Source organism: Scyliorhinus torazame, chromosome 2 (assembly GCF_047496885.1).
Source record: "Scyliorhinus torazame isolate Kashiwa2021f chromosome 2, sScyTor2.1, whole genome shotgun sequence".
Classification (NCBI taxonomy): Eukaryota; Metazoa; Chordata; class Chondrichthyes; order Carcharhiniformes; family Scyliorhinidae; genus Scyliorhinus; species Scyliorhinus torazame.
Window position 1 is genome coordinate 265,825,600 of NC_092708.1, and position 15,781 is coordinate 265,841,380.

Genomic DNA, 15,781 nt, shown 5'->3' on the forward strand with positions numbered 1-15,781 from the left:
AGGATACGATAATTTGCACATTTTTACCATGTACAGAGTAGTCACAGGGGTTAAGTTCCAGCTTGATTCTTTTTTTTTTTAAAATCTGCAGCAGAAAAACATTTCTTTAAATTAACTGGATTATACTCCGCTGGCAGAAAGGGGGGGAGACAGAGTTTTATTTAAAATAGGTGACTGAGATCCAGGAACTGGACCCACTAGCTTTATATTTTACATAATAGTATAGGACCAGGAAAGGCAGGTGGATGCTGCCATATTGTTAATAAAGGAGCATGTTAGGTAGAAGAGGTTAAGGTCTGCCATTAAACGCAGGGTCACATAAGATTTTGAAACGGGCAGAAAAATTATAGCTAGTCAAGAAACTAATATGTTTGTATTGATGCTGTATCCATATAGACAGTACATAATAAGTCGTTTGCTAGCTAATCAACGGGGATGAGAGTTTTAGCAGGTGGGCTGAGGCAGTTGTGCCAGTGTAGGAGCCCAAAGGCAGATTTTGGAAATTCCATACGTAAGAGCCCTTCTTGTTGATTCCCTTATTTCCCATTTCTTTATTTTTGCTGATAACATGGATGTTTAATAGACATGTACCTTTAAATCGAGCAAGGGAAGTGAGGAATACAAAAGTTACAAAAAAAGAGATCACTGTGCTAGATTTCAGACAGCAGAACTTAGACTTTTTGGCACCGTGATCGGTGGGACTCGGTTCAAATAGTTGGCTGGTAGCCAATGAATTGGCCAAAAGGCCGTATTCTGCCCGGTAACAGACTGTGATTGGGCCCCGCCTGAGTGGGATGATTTTCAGAGACCCAGGGAAGTACTGCTGGGAGTCTTGGATGCTCAATGGAAAGCAGCTGCACTCAGAATCTGCATGAATATACAGTGAAAACCTCAAACTGAAAGCCTAGACTGAAGAAACATCCATCCAAAACAAAGACTCTTATCTATTTATTTTCGTTATTTTTACACCCTTCTCCCCTCTGTGTTTATCTGTCTTGTGTGTATGGATAAAATAGTTAACCTGTTGTATTTGCTGCATATTTAGAATCATAGAATTTACAGTGCAGAAGGAGGCCATTCGGCCCATCGAGTCTGCACCGGCTCTTGGAAAGAGCACCCTACCCAAGGTCAACACCTCCGCCCTATCCCCATAACCCAGTAATCCCACCCAACACTAAGGGCAATTTTGGACACTAAGGGCAATTTATCATGGCCAATCCACCTAACCCGCACATCTTTGGACTGTGGGAGGAAACCGGAGCACCCGGAGGAAACCCACGCACACACGGGGAGGATGTGCAGACTCCGCACAGACAGTGACCCAAGCCGGAATCGAACCTGGGACCCTGGAGCTGTGAAGCAATTGTGCAATCCACAAGGCTACCGTGCTGCCCACGATAGTTAATTATAGTAAGAAGTCTTACAACACCAGGTTAAAGTCCAGCAGGTTTGTTTCGATGTCACTAGCTTTCGGAGCGCTGCTCCTTCCTCAGGTGAATGAAGAGGTATGTTCCAGAAACATACATATAGACAGACTCAATGATGCCAGACAATGCTTGGAATGCGAGCATTAGCAGGTGATTAAATCTTTACAGATCCAGAGATGGGGTAACCCCAGGTTAAAGAGGTGTGAATTGTGTCAAGCCAGGACAGTTGGTAGGATTTCGCAGGCCAGATGGTGGAGGATGAATGTAATGCGACATGAATCCCAAGTCCTGGTTGAGGCCGCACTCATGTGTGCGGAACTTGGCTATAAGCTTCTGCTCGGCGATTCTGCGTTGTCGCACGTCCTTCAGAATCGCCAAGCAGAAGCTTATAGCCAAGATCCGCACACACAAATAGGGGGGAACACGAAAAGGGAGGGCACGAAAAAGGGGAGCACAGAACGGGTGGCACTAAAAAGGGACGGCACTAAAAAGGGACGGCACTAAAAGGGACTCAACAAAAAGGGCGGCACAAAAAGGGGGACCAAAAAGGAACGGCACGAAAAGGGACAGCACGAAAAGGGGGGCCAAAAAGGTACGGCAGGAAAAGGTATGGCCAAAAATGGACGGCAAAAAAGGGACAGCAAAAAAGGGGGGGCCTCAGTGACACCATTGCGAGGTGTCCTCATTTGGGGAGGGAGGGGGCGTAATGCCCATGAGTGCGAGGGGCTGGCATTGCCCATGGGTGGGGGATATGGTGGACCTTCAAGCTCACTTGGAGATTGGAGCACCCTTTCAAAATGGCAGCCCAATCTCTGAGGAGCTGGTCTGGCCAGCGAATTCAGCTCCCCACTGCTGAAAAGAAATTCCAAGTGTGGGCTAGACCGGGGAGAAACTCCCCAAAGCTCCCCAAAAAACGAAGTGGGATGAACCGAGATCTGGATCTCACCTAAAAAGCTGTCGGGAAACACCATTCCAAACCGGCCCAAAATGAGACTTTGACATGTCTTTGCCGCATCGTACCCAATACCTCGTGTTGCTGCATAAAATTCAACAGAGTCACAGCTGGGGAGAAATCAGGGTATTTCTTTTGCTGTTGTCAGGTCCTGGGCAGACTTCTAATGCTGAATTGCATGACTTATACTTACTTTGTTGTTGTAGTTTACTTCTCAATATTACAGAGGAGGAGCATACACACATACGAGAAAAGATGTTGGTCGTAAATGCATCACAAGATGCCTCACAGAGCGCAAAAGATAATTGTCTATTTTGTTTTGTTCTTCACAGAATCTACTGACTTCAAAAACTGCCGCTAAACCCTTGGCCACATTGGTACATTTTTATATACTGTTCTACTTCAGTTTGGAGTATGATTAAAGCTGAATTCAGGCAAGATGAGCTCTAACGAAAGGTCATTGACCTGAAATGTCAACTTCATTTCCCTCGAAACAGAAGTTGGAGGCCTGCAATGTATTTGCAGTTTTTACTTCTGTTTTGCAACATCCACACTATTTAGCTCTTGGGTTAAATTTAATTGTACATTCAGAAAGTCCAGTGACAATGCTGCAGTGTCCACACTGGAGGATGTGTTTCACAGTATCAATTTCCTACCTTGTGAACATCAATGTCATAGGTGAAATCCATAGCAGGGGTGATCTGCTGAGAGAAGATCTGGGTGAGCAATGTCCGGTAAACTTTGCTACTGGTATTTGCCAGTGCATGGTGCAGCATTTCATGTAGTTCCGACTCCTCCATCTGGGGTGGGGGGAGATGCTCACTTTTCAGCAACTCTACTGCGGTGGGACGTTTCGCTGGGTCATGATTCAACAGCCAGCCAACTATCAATTTCTTTGAAGAAAACAGCAATAACAGGACATGAACTGTGGGTACATAACCTTGTACATTTGCATGAGAATTGACAGAGCTGGTCAAGAAATGCGGATCCAGCCAGCAATGCCCTCATCCCGTGAAAGAATAAAAAAACTGTTTGGTAGCAAGTTGCACGTTCTAACCACCGAATAAAGACATTTCTTATTTCCCTACTCAATTTCTAATAACTACTTTGTCTTTTGTCTTTATAGGCCCTTTATATTTGGTTGGTTTAGCTCAGTGGGCTAGACAGCTGGTTGTGATGCAGATCAAAGCCAGCAGCGCGGGCTCAATCCCCGTACCAGCTGAGAATTCTGAATTCTCCCTCTGTGTACCCGAACATAGAACATTACAGTGCAGTACAGGCCCTTCGGCCCTCGATGTTGCACCGACCTGTGAAACCACTCTAAAGCCCATCTACACTATTCCCTTCTCGTCCATATGTCTATCCAATGACCATTTGAATGCCCTTAGTGTTGGCGAGTCCACTACTGTTGCAGGCAGGGCATTCCACGCCCTTACTGAGTAAAGAACCTACCTCTGACATCTGTCCTATATCTATGTCCCCCTCAATTTAAAGCTATGTCCCCTCGTGCTAGACATCATCACCCGAGGAAAAAGGCTCTCACTGTCCACCCTATCTAATCCTCTGATCATCTTGTATGCCTCAATTAAGTCACCTCTTAACCTTCTTCTCTCTAACGAAAACAGCCTCACGTCCCTCAGCCTTCCCTCATAAGATCTTCCCTCCATACCAGGCAACAATCTGGTAAATCTCCTCTGCATCCTTTCCAATGCTTCCACATCCTTCCTATAATACGGCGTCCAGAATTGCACGCAATATTCCAAATGCGGCCGCACCAGAGTTTTATACAGCTGCAACATGACCTCGCAGCTCCGAAACTCTATCCCTCTACCAATAAAAGCTAACACACCGTACGCCTTCTTAACAACCCTCTCAACCTGGGTGACAACTTTCAGGGATCTATGTACATGGACACCGAGATCTCTCTGCTCATCCACACGGCCAAGAATCTTACCATTAGCCCAGTACTCAGTCTTCCCGTTATTCCTTCCAAAATGAATCACCTCACACTTTTCTGCATTAAACTCCATTTGCCACCTCTCAGCCCAGCGCTGCAGCTTATCTATGTCCCTCTGTAACTTGTAACATCCTTCCGCACTGTCCACAACTCCACCGACTTTAGTGTCATCTGCAAATTTACTCACCCATCCTTCTACGCCCTCCTCCAGGTCATTTATAAAAATGACAAACAGCAGTGGCCCCAAAACAGATCCTTGTGGTACACCACTAGTAACTGGACTCCAGTCTGAACATTTCCCATCAACCACCACACTTTGTCTTCTTCCAGCTAGCCAATTTCTGATCCAAACTGCTAAATCACCCTGAATCCCATGCCTCCATATTTTCTGCAGTAGCCTACCAAACGCTTTATGGAAATCCATATACACCACATCAACTGCTTTACCCTCATCCACCTGTTTGGTCACCTTCGCAAAGAACTCAATAAGGGTTGTGAGGCACGACCTACCCTGGTTTAGCACAGGGCTAAAGAGCTAGCTTTGAAAGCAGACCCAGGCAGGCCAGCATCGCGGGTTCAATTCCCTTACCAGCCTCCCTGAACAGGCGCCGGAATGTGGCGACTAGGGGTTTTTCACAGTAAATTCATTTGAAGCCTACTTGTGACAATAAGCGACTTTCATTTCATTTCTTTTCACAAAACCGTGTTGACTATCTCTAACCAAATTATTCCTTTCCAGATGATTATACATCCTATCTCTTATAAACCTTTCCAAGACTTTGCCCACAACAGAAGTAAGGCTCACTGGTCTATAGTTACCGGGGTTGTCTCTACTCCCCTTCTTGAACAAGGGGACAACATTTGCTATCCTCCAGTCTTCTGGCACTATTCCTATAGACACTGATGACTTAAAGATCAAAGCCAAAGGCTCAGCAATCTCCTCCCTAGCTTCCCAGGGAATCCTAGAATAAATCCCATCCGGCCCAGGGGACTTATCTATTTTCACAATTTCCAGAATTGCTAACACCTCCTCCTTATGAACCTCAAGCCCTTCTAGTCTAGTAGCCTGAATCTCAGTATTCTCCTCGACAATAGTGTCTTTTTCCTGTGTGAATACTGACGAAAAATATTCATTTAGCACCTCTCCTATCTCCTCGGACTCCACGCACAACTTCCCACTACTGTGCTTGACTGGCCCTACTCTTACCCTAGTCATTCTTTTATTCCTGACATATCTATAGAAAGCTTTAGGGTTATCCTTGATCCTACAGGTGCCGGAATGTGGAGACTAGGGGCTTTTCACAGTAACTTCATTGCAGTGTTAATGTAAGCCTACTTGTGACAATAAAAAACATTATTATTATTGTGTGCTGGAGCCGAGGGTGGACAGGTCAAGCCCCAGGTCAATGGGAAGGCGAAGGAGCTGGGAGGGTTAATAGAAAGGATGGCTATGGTGGACTCATGGAGGTTTAAGAACCCACGGGATAGGGAGTACTCCTTCTTCTCGCACGTGTACAAAGTACATCCCTGAATCAATTTTTTTGTAGTGAGCCATGAGTTGTTGGTGGGCGTGGTGGGTGCAGAGTACGCGGGAATCATAATTTTGGACCACGCGTCAGACTGGATGGAGGTTCAACTAAACTCAAGACAGGAACAGAGGCCGGGATGGAGGCTAGACACGGGGCTGTTAGCAGACAGGGGGTTTTGTGATAAGGTGGGAGGGTGAATTGTGACAAGGATGCAGGGATCCCACAGCAAGATCTGGACAGGTTGGACGAGTGGGCAAACCAATGGCAGATGCCGTATAATTTGGTACGTGTGAGGTTATTCATTTTGGAAGCAAAAACGGGAAGGCAGGTTACTACCTGAATGGTTGTAAATTGGGAGAGGGGAGTGTGCAGCGGGACATGGGTGCCCTAGTGCACCATTCGTTGAAGGTAAGCATGCAGGTGCTGCAGGCGGTAAAGAAGGCTAATGGTATGTTGGCATTCATTGCAAGAGGTTTCGAGTATAGAAGCAGGGATGTGTTGCTGCAATTGTACAGTGCCTTGGTGAGGCCACACTTGGGAGTATTGTGTGCAGTTTTGGTCTCCTTCTCTGAGGAAGGATGTTCTTGCTCTCGAGGGAGTGCAGCGAAGGTTTACCAGACGGATTCCAGGGATGGCGGGACTGTCAGATGAGGAGAGATTGACTAGGATGGGATTGTTCTCGCTGGAGTTCAGAAGAATGAGGGAGGATCTCATAGAGACTTATAAAATTCTAACAAGATTGGACAGGGTAGATGCAGGGAGGATGTTCTCGATGGTGGGTGTGTCCAGAACCAGGGGTCACAGTCTGAGGATTCAGGGTAAACCATTTCGGACGGAGATAAGGAGACATTTCTTCACACAAAGAGCGGTGAGCCTGTGGAATTCATTACCACAGGAAGTAGTTGATGCTAAAACTTTGAATATATTCAAGAGGCGGCTGGATACAGCACTTGGGGAGAATGGGATCAAAGGCTATGGGGAGAAAGCAGGATTAGGCTATTGAGTTGGTTGATCAGTCATGATCGTGATGCATGGCGGAGCAGGCTCAAAGGGCCAAAGTCATAGAATCATAGAATTTACAGTGCAGGAGGCCATTCGGCCCATCGAGTCTGCACCGGCTCTTTGAAAGAGCACCCTATCCAATCCCATACCTCCACCCTTTCCCCATAACCCAGTAACCCGACCCAACACGAAGGGAAATTTTGGACAACAAGGGCAATTTTAGCATGACCAATCCACCTAACCTGCACATCTTTGGACTGTGGGAGGAAACCGGAGTACCCGGAGGAAACCCACGCACACACGGGGAGAACGTGCAGACTCCGCACAGACAGTGAACCAAGCCGGGAATTGAACCTGGGACCCTGGAGCTGTGAAGCAATTGTGCTAACCACCATGCTACCGTGCTGTCCCAATTTACAAAAGGCCTCCTCCTGCTCCTATCTTCTATGTATCTATGTAAGGTGATTAAGGATTACGTGGAGTTGAACCAAAATGGGGAGGTGTCAGCGGTCACATTTTGGGAGGCATTGAAGGCGGTGGTTCGGGGGGGGAAATTATTTTTCCAAGACATACGAAGATAAGGAGGGAAGAGAGGAGTACAACTGATTATTGGATGAGATAATCGACGTGGACAGGGAGTATTCGAGAGCCCACACCATGGAGGGATTGGCGAAGAGAAAGAAGTTATAGGGGCAGTTCGACACACTGACGACGGGAAGGGCTGTTGGGCAGCTACGAAGGGCGAGGGGTTGCATTGTGAATATGGAGAGAAGGCGAGTCGCATGCTAGCCCATCAGCTACGGAGGCAAGCCGCATCCAGAGAAATCCTGAGGGTACAGACAGGGAAGCGGGAGGTAGTTTCGAAGCCAGGAGGATAAATGAGGTGTTGAGGGAGTATTATGAGAAATTGTACAGGGCTGATCAGGGGGGTGAGGAAGGGGATATGGGGTAGTTTTTGGATGGGTTAGAATTCCCACGGCTGAATGAGGAAAGGAGGCAGGTGCTAGAGGAGCTATTAGGGTTAAGAGAGATGATGGAAAGCCTGAGAGGGATGAAGTCGGGGGAAGCCCCCAGGCCGGACGGTTACCAGCGGAGTTTGTGGCGGAGTTTGCACCACACCTACTGGGGGCATTTAGCAAGGCAATAGAGAAGGGGGAGCTGGCGGAGACAATGACACAGGTGACGATTATGCTAATACCAAAGAAAGGGAAGGACCTGTTAGTGTGGGTCATCCAGGCCCTTATCACTGTAGAATACAGACGTGAAAGTGTTGGCTCAGTTAGTGGCGGGGAGGATGGAAGGATGCATTCCGGGGGTGGTTGCAGAGGATCAAACGGACTTCATGAAGGGCAGGCAACTCTTGAGTAATATTAGACTGTTCTTGAATGTGATCATAACCCCGTCGAGAGACGGTCACCGAAGGTAGTGGTGTCTCTAGACGCGGAGAAGGCTTTTAACTGGGTGGAATGGTGGGTACCTGTTTGAGGTGCTGGGAGGATTTGGGCCAAAGTTTGTGGCATGTAAAGTCTGCTCTACGTGGCTCCGGTGGCGAGTGTACAGACCAACGAGATGAGCTCATGGAGTTTTGGGTTGTATACAGCAACGAGGCAGGGGTGTCCGTTGTTGCCACTGTTGTTTACGTTAGCGATAGAGCCCTTGCCAATGGCCCTTAGGGGATCAGCAGAGTGGCAGGGGAGTAGGGTGCACCGGGTGTTGCTGTATGCGGATGACCTGCTAATATGCGTCAGTCCCGCTGGAGAGTATGGAGAGGATTATGAGCTTATTAGAGCGGTTTGGGGCTTTCTTGGGTTACAAGTTGAACGTGGTAAAAAGCGAGATGTTCCTGGTGAACGAGGTGGGTTGGGAAGCTAATTTCAGGGTGTCGCCATTTCGGCTAGCCAGGGATAGGTTTAGGTATCTGGGGAACCAGGTGATGGGGGAGTGGCCGGCATTGGTTTAGCCGGCGGGCTGGTTTAGCACTGGGCTAAATCGCTGGCTTTGAAAGCAGACCAAGGCAGGCCAGCAGCACGGTTCAATTCCCGTACCAGCCTCCCTGAACAGGCGCCGGAATGTGGTGACTAGGGGCTTTTCACAGTAACTTCATTTGAAGCCTACTTGTGACAATAAGCGATTTTCATTTCATTTCATTTTTCATTGCACAAATGGAACTTACCAAAGTTGGTGGAGATAAAGGAGGACTTTAGGGGGTGGGATACTGTCATGTGAGAGTATCTAAAAGAAATGGGTGTTTAAGAAATGTACCTTTAAGAGATGGGTGTTTATCAGTGATGTCAGAGTGTGGGTGGAGCTGGGCTGTCTGTCAGCTTTTTACTTTCATTTTAGGCCGTTTGCTGCAGGATGTGTTTTAGTTTTGTTTTCAGTGTTGGAGCTGAAGCCAGACAGAGCAGGTGTACTGTTGATCTCTCTGCCATGAAAAGACTATCTCTTGATCATTTGGTGAATTCAGAATTATAAATGTTCTCAGTAGTGAATGTAAACCTAATGTGCTTCTGTTAAAAGGGGTTTCTTTTGTCTTCTGGATGTTGTTTGGGAAGTTATTAAGGATTACTTAGTGTTGTATTCTTTGGGGGTTGTAGTTGAATTGATGGTTGCTAAGATGTTCACTGTATGTTTTAAAAAGGTTAACGTGAGTTCATAGAATAAAAATTGTTTTGCTTTAAAAAATACCTTTCCATTTCTGCTGTACCACACCTATAGAGTGGGCCTTGTGCTCCCCATACCACAATCTATTAAAAGTTGTGGGTCAGGTGAACTCCATGATACATTTGGGGTTCTCTAAACTCTGGTCCATAACAATACACTGCACCTGGCATTGGCGGGGAGGGTCCAAGTGGTGAAAATGAACGTCCTGCCAAGGTTTCTATTCGTATTCCAGACACTCCCGATTTTTATTCCGAAGGCCTTTTTCCGGACATCGGACTCCGTGATTCCAGGAGTTTATATGGGCAGGGAAGGTGCCAAGGGTAAAGAGGGCCCTGCTACAGAGGCAGAGGCAGAAAGGGGGGTTGGCGTTACCCAACCTGCCGCAATATTATTGGGTGGCGAATGTGAAGAAAGTGAGGCGGTGGTGAGAAGGAGAGGGGCTAGAATGGGTTAGGATGGAGGAAGAGACCTGTAGGGCGTGCAATCTGAGGGCCAAGGCGACGGCGGTGCTACAGCTGGTGTGGTTGTACAGTCCACGATAAAGATGTGGAACAAACTGAGGAGACATTTTAGGATGGAGGGGATGACGGTATTAACACCGCTGCGTGAGAACCAAGGGTTCAAGCCGGGGGAGACGGATGGTATGTACAGGAGGTGGGGCTGGTGAGGACAAGGGATTTATATTTGGAGGAGAGGTTTGTGAGTCTGGAAGAGCTGCGGGAGAGGGTAGAGCTCTCGAAGGGAAGTGAATTTAGGTATATTCAAGTGATGGGCTTTGCACGAGGTTGTGGAAAGGGTTTACCAGGCTGCGGAAGAATATCCTATTGGAATAGTTGCTGCTTCCGGACGTGGAAGGGGAGGGTAGGTTTGGGGATATATACGGGTAGCTGGGAGAGCAGGGGGGAGCGCAAGTTGTGAGGATCAAGGAAAAATGGGAGGAGGTGGTGCAGGGGGAGATAGGTTGGGGAGTATGGAGTGAGGCGCTGTGCGGGGTGAATTCAACCTCCTCGTGTGCGAGGGTGAGTTTAAAGTGGTACACATGATTCAGGCGAGGATGGGTGGCTTCTTCCAGAGGATGTCAGACAGAACAGTGTGGGAAGTGTGAGCGAGGATCAGCAAATCACGCGCATATGTTTTGGAGGTGTGAGAAGTTGCGGAGGTACTGGGCTGGAGTGTTCGGGACACTAGCAAAGATTGTGGGTATAGAGGCCAGGCCAGGCCCTATGGTGCCGATTTTTGGGGTATCGAAAATGCCAGAGCTAATGGAGGGGAGGACAGTCGATGTCCAGGCCTTCGCATCTTTGGTTTCCGGTGAAGAATTTTGCTGGAATGGCAGTCAATAACTCCGCTGGGGTGGTGGCCTGACTAGCGGACCTGTACGATTTCCTCCGGTGAGGGGAAGATTAAGTTTGAATTGAGGTGATCAGTGAGGGCTTTGAAACATGATGGGGATTGTTCACGACTATGTTTGAGGAATTGTTTGTCATGTTGAATATTTTTGGAATAAAATACATTTCTTTTTAAAAAGTCATGGTGGGACCCATCCTTTCCATTTTCTTTCACAAATTGTTTGAAAATACGGCGGGAAAACCCAACAAGGCAGCCAACAGGCTGCCCTCCACATTTCCCACCCGAGACAACATTTTGAGAAACAAACAAATCTGAAAATTCTGCCCATTCTTATCACATCTACCCTTGCCAACTTGTTCATAATTTTAAAGACCTCTTCTCTCAGTCTTTGCTTTTCTTTTTTTTTTAAATTTATAGGGTACCCAATTATTTTTTTCCCAACTAAGGGGCAATTTAGCGTGGCCAATCCATCTACCCTGCACATCTTGTTTTTGGGTTGGGTAGGGTCAGACCCACACAAACTCCACACGGACAGTGATCCGGGGCCAGGATCGAACCTGGGCTCTCGGCGGCGTGAGGTAGCAGTGCTAACCACTGCACTAAGTCTTTGCTTTTCAACCACATTCAGTTTTTTAAAAATTTACTAGGGTGCAGATGTACCAATTAATATTTATCCATATTAAAATTAAATTGCCACTTAACGGACCTGTCTGGAAGTTTTCAAATGTCTGGGGCTGGATTCTCCGATCCTGCGGCTATGTCCACAGGATCCCTCTCGACCTATGACCAGAAAGTCAGCAGCGCCCCCGTACCGATCCTCCGTCCAGCTTTACCTGCGGATACGGGCAGAGAATGGCCAAGTCCGTGGCCGCGCATGTGCACGGCAGCAGCCTGTGGCGAGCGCGCCGTGCAACATGGCTCCGGCCGCACGCGGACCCAGTCTGCCAAAAACTGCCCCCCTTTAAACCAGTCTCGCTAGCCCCAACCAGTCCCCCCGCCAGAGGAATGGTGTGTGTGTGTGTGTATGCCGCTCCCCCCCCGGCGACTGTGGCGGCGCTGGATTCAGTTGTTATGCCGCCACGGGAGGTCCCCGAACGATGAGAGCACACGTGTCCCACGCCATTGGGGACGGAGCATCGGGTGAGGGCCTCAGGTGTGCGGCTTGAGGGGGTGGAGCATTGCAAAAACAGTGCCGCCCCCCAATTACGGCGTAAACGGGAATTTTCCGGCCAATCGCCGAACGTGATTTTGGCATCGCTGTTCGGAGAATCCAGCCCCTCGGATTTTTCTGCATTTTCCTTAACAACTTAATAAAATGTATAAGGCACTTCACAGGAGCATTACAAAATAAAATGACACATATTAGGACACATGGCCCAAATCTTGGCCAAGGAGGTAGGTTTTAAAAAGTGACTTAAAGAATGAAAGCAAGGTAGAGAAAGCAGAGTGGGCATGGAGAGAAATTCCAGGGCTTACGGCCAAGACAACTAAAAGGCACAGCCATCAATGTTGGAGTAATTAAAATTAGGCATATTCAAGAGGTCAGAATCAAGTGAGTGCAGGTATCTCCCAAGAATTAAACGGCACAGAGATTGCACAGAGAGGGAGGGATGGGGTCAATGGAGGGTTAGCTAAATGTTAGCTATATGCCCCAGTTTGGCATTATGTGAAAATGTTGATAGAGTTCCTTGTCCAAATCAATCATGGAGTGGTGCCAAGCACTGCTGAATCCTTCGTTTTCAGAGTACCACAAATGAACATAAAGAGTTGGTTTTTGCTGATAAATGGTTCATATCTGCTTCAGAAGCTCTTGTGTTCCATTTCTGGAAAACAGCCCACCTTACAACCTATAGCCCAGATATTTTCTCCAGGTCACAATAGTGCACACAATTGCCAGTCAGGTGAAAGCCAAAGACTGTACCTGTTTTGAACATCTTTCCTCGTCAAAATCTTCAGGGAACTCAATTGTGGGCTGCAAGAGGAAAAGGTAACTTCAATTAGACAAGACGTTTCCATCAATAAACTGAAAAATAAGCAATTTTCCTTCACAGGGCAAATCGGCATTAACCCCCAAACTCCTAGGTGCACCACTTCAATCCTCAAACCCCAAGAGGGTACACAGTGTTTTTCTGTGCTTTCATAAGAGGAGAAAAGGTGCCCACATATCGCCACTCCTCACCACAACCAGACAGTCCAATTAACCTTGTATGTGTAGATATGATTTGTCCGGACTGTGATGCATTTTCCCTCCCACATTTAGTCACAGGGCTCACCACCAACCCATTCAACAATGATGTTTCTGCTCCACATTGTGTGCCGAGATGAGGGAAGATAGTGGTAGGCAATGGGTCACGTTTCTCTTATTGGCATTGAAGGTTGCTTAACATCTCGGAGCTGTGTTTATGCAAAGTAAGTTAACCTCAAGCCTTTTTTTAAGGACACAAATACTTTGCGATGATAAATCCCTTTATTTTCTCATTATCTTTATAATGTTGCGTTTCCCCCAAGCGGAATAATAATAACTGCACGATCCTGTGCAGACAGGCTTGGTGGTCCAGGGCTGAAAGATCATTAGCCCACCTCCAATCATCTGCACGTTCACCGACATTAAGGTTACAATATTCTATGTGCCCCTCATTTAAAGCAACATGCACTCGATCTGCCATAAAGAGTAACATATATTGTAATAACTCTGCTAAAATTAACACGGGTCCATTTAAGCTTGTCTATGATCAGTCTCACGTTAGCAAAAGGTGTAGCAAGTCTCACTCGGGGGGTTTCATTCATGTCGATTGATCTCACTTGAAAACAATGATTGGATTCCAATACATCTGCAGAAGAGTCAATGCATTAGCACCTACCATTCGTAATTTGCTGAGAACAGAGATCCTCTCGGATGCTGTAGCCATGGGATGATATGACATCTCAAAGAAAATGATTCCCAAACTAAATAGATCAACTTTCTGGAACAGATGGCAGGAAATTAGCTGTAATTTCATAAAGTATCTCACATACACACAAATAAATAGGATGGGACAATAATCATAGATCACATAGGTTTCTGGTCACATTAGTGTGTAATACTCACTTGTACAACATAGTACTTTCCCAATGATACCATCATCATTGTTCGCTCTTGATGTGACATACTTTGCTGGACAGTGCACCCTACATCTGCCCCTCCATTAAATGTCACCATTCTTTCTTAAGGCTATTAATTTCTCCAAGAGCTGTCAATACCCAACCTGGCTTAAATAAGATATTTACGCTCCATTCCAATATTTTCATTTGTAACCACGCATGGTGCACACAGGGAATCACTATCACCTTCTATTGCACAGTGCAAATTTTGAAGTATATGCACAGGTTTTCTTTCAAAATCAATTGCTCTATGGAATATCTGCGAACAGTTGGTGAGGACAGGTTTAGGATGGTGGTAAATAAACTTGTTGTCAGATGTATTCCCGTATAATATTTTTTAGGACAGAGCAGGCCCTAACTCTGCTGGGGCGGGTGAGGTGGTGGTGGTGGAGTGGGGGAGTCACCCTGCCATCTAAATGGACAGTTGGCGAACAAAGCTAGAGGTGTGCAATTTCACCACTCATCGAGCACAGGTGGATTTGAATTCCCCACCATGAGCAACTACAACTCCATTCCCAGTGACATGACCTCAGCAGCAATCCAAGCAGTGTGCCAACCTAACTGCTTTTGGACAAGGTAAGAGACAAGAGCAAGCTACAAAAGTAAACTCCTCAGAATTAAGTGGCATTAACAAAGATACACTACGGATGACAATACTTAGACATTTACACAGAGACAAGTAGCTAACCAGTACCTGTAAGTAATCCTGGTATTTATTGTCTTTGTTCTTGGTATGTATTTTTTAATATAAATTGAGAGTACCCAATTATTCTTTTCCAATTAAGGGGCAATTTAGTGTGGCCAATTCACCTACGGTGCACATTAGAATGTGCTAACTCCACACAGACAGTGACCCAGGGACGGGATCGAACCCAGGTTCTTGGTGCTGTGAGGCAGCAGTGCTAACCAATGCGCCACCCAAGTTTTTGATATGTAAATACAATATATTACCTGATTGTAGGAGGCTTTGGTGTTGCCCTGTACCTCAGGGCTCACGTATAAGGCAGTGCCAACCATTCCTGTCAGATTCCCTGTAATTGAAACAAATGCTGAGCTGTAACTTTGAGATTCATAATGATTCCAAGAACTGAAGCAAAATACAGAATGAGAATGGGGTTTTGGATCTTTTGGATGCCGTCTTTAACCATTTTGCCATTATTGCTCTATGTCTAGTTACCTTGCATTTGTGAAGAGATTTGGAAACTTGGTGTGAAAGCATTATACAAAGTGTAAATTTCTTCATTCTTTTGTTCATGGTATTGACCAAGGAAGAATTATTGACCACGACACCAGAGAACTGCTTGCTTCTTTTTTTAAAAACAGACTTTAACATCCACCTGAATCATTGGAACAGCCAGGTATTTGGCTTTATGCCTTGTCTAAAGGGAAACAATTCTGACATACAAACCCATTCAATTACACACTGGACCATCAGTAAAGTGCAATGGTTCAACATATTTAACTAAACCATACCCCAATTCTCTACACAGAGGTAGAAAGAAAACAATTATCAAGCCAAAAACTAGCGCAAGGATTTGTTAAAAAAATTATATATCTAGGCATGAGACAAAAACTCAGTCAAACTGGCATTTTAAAAAGCAACTCAAGCAGAGAAGAAATACAGGCAGCAACACAACTGACAGTGATAGCCTCAAGAGTGTCAAGTTGAACCGGATTTACTGATGGAATACTGGTAGACTGGTTGAGCAATGAGGGTCACATAACTGGCCTTGCAGGACTGGGACATGGCCAGGCAGCC

General features: G+C 46.3%; 1 protein-coding gene across 1 annotated transcript in view; it reads right to left on the reverse strand.

Annotated features, from left to right (window-relative positions):
- LOC140398279 (eIF-2-alpha kinase GCN2-like) overlaps positions 1-15,781 on the reverse strand; it is a 257,905-nt gene that overhangs the window by 95,853 nt on the left and 146,271 nt on the right. The window contains 4 exon segments of the mRNA XM_072486762.1: positions 3,036-3,272; positions 12,803-12,853; positions 13,743-13,844; positions 14,974-15,053. Of these exon segments, the coding sequence (XP_072342863.1) occupies positions 3,036-3,272; positions 12,803-12,853; positions 13,743-13,844; positions 14,974-15,053 (470 nt within the window).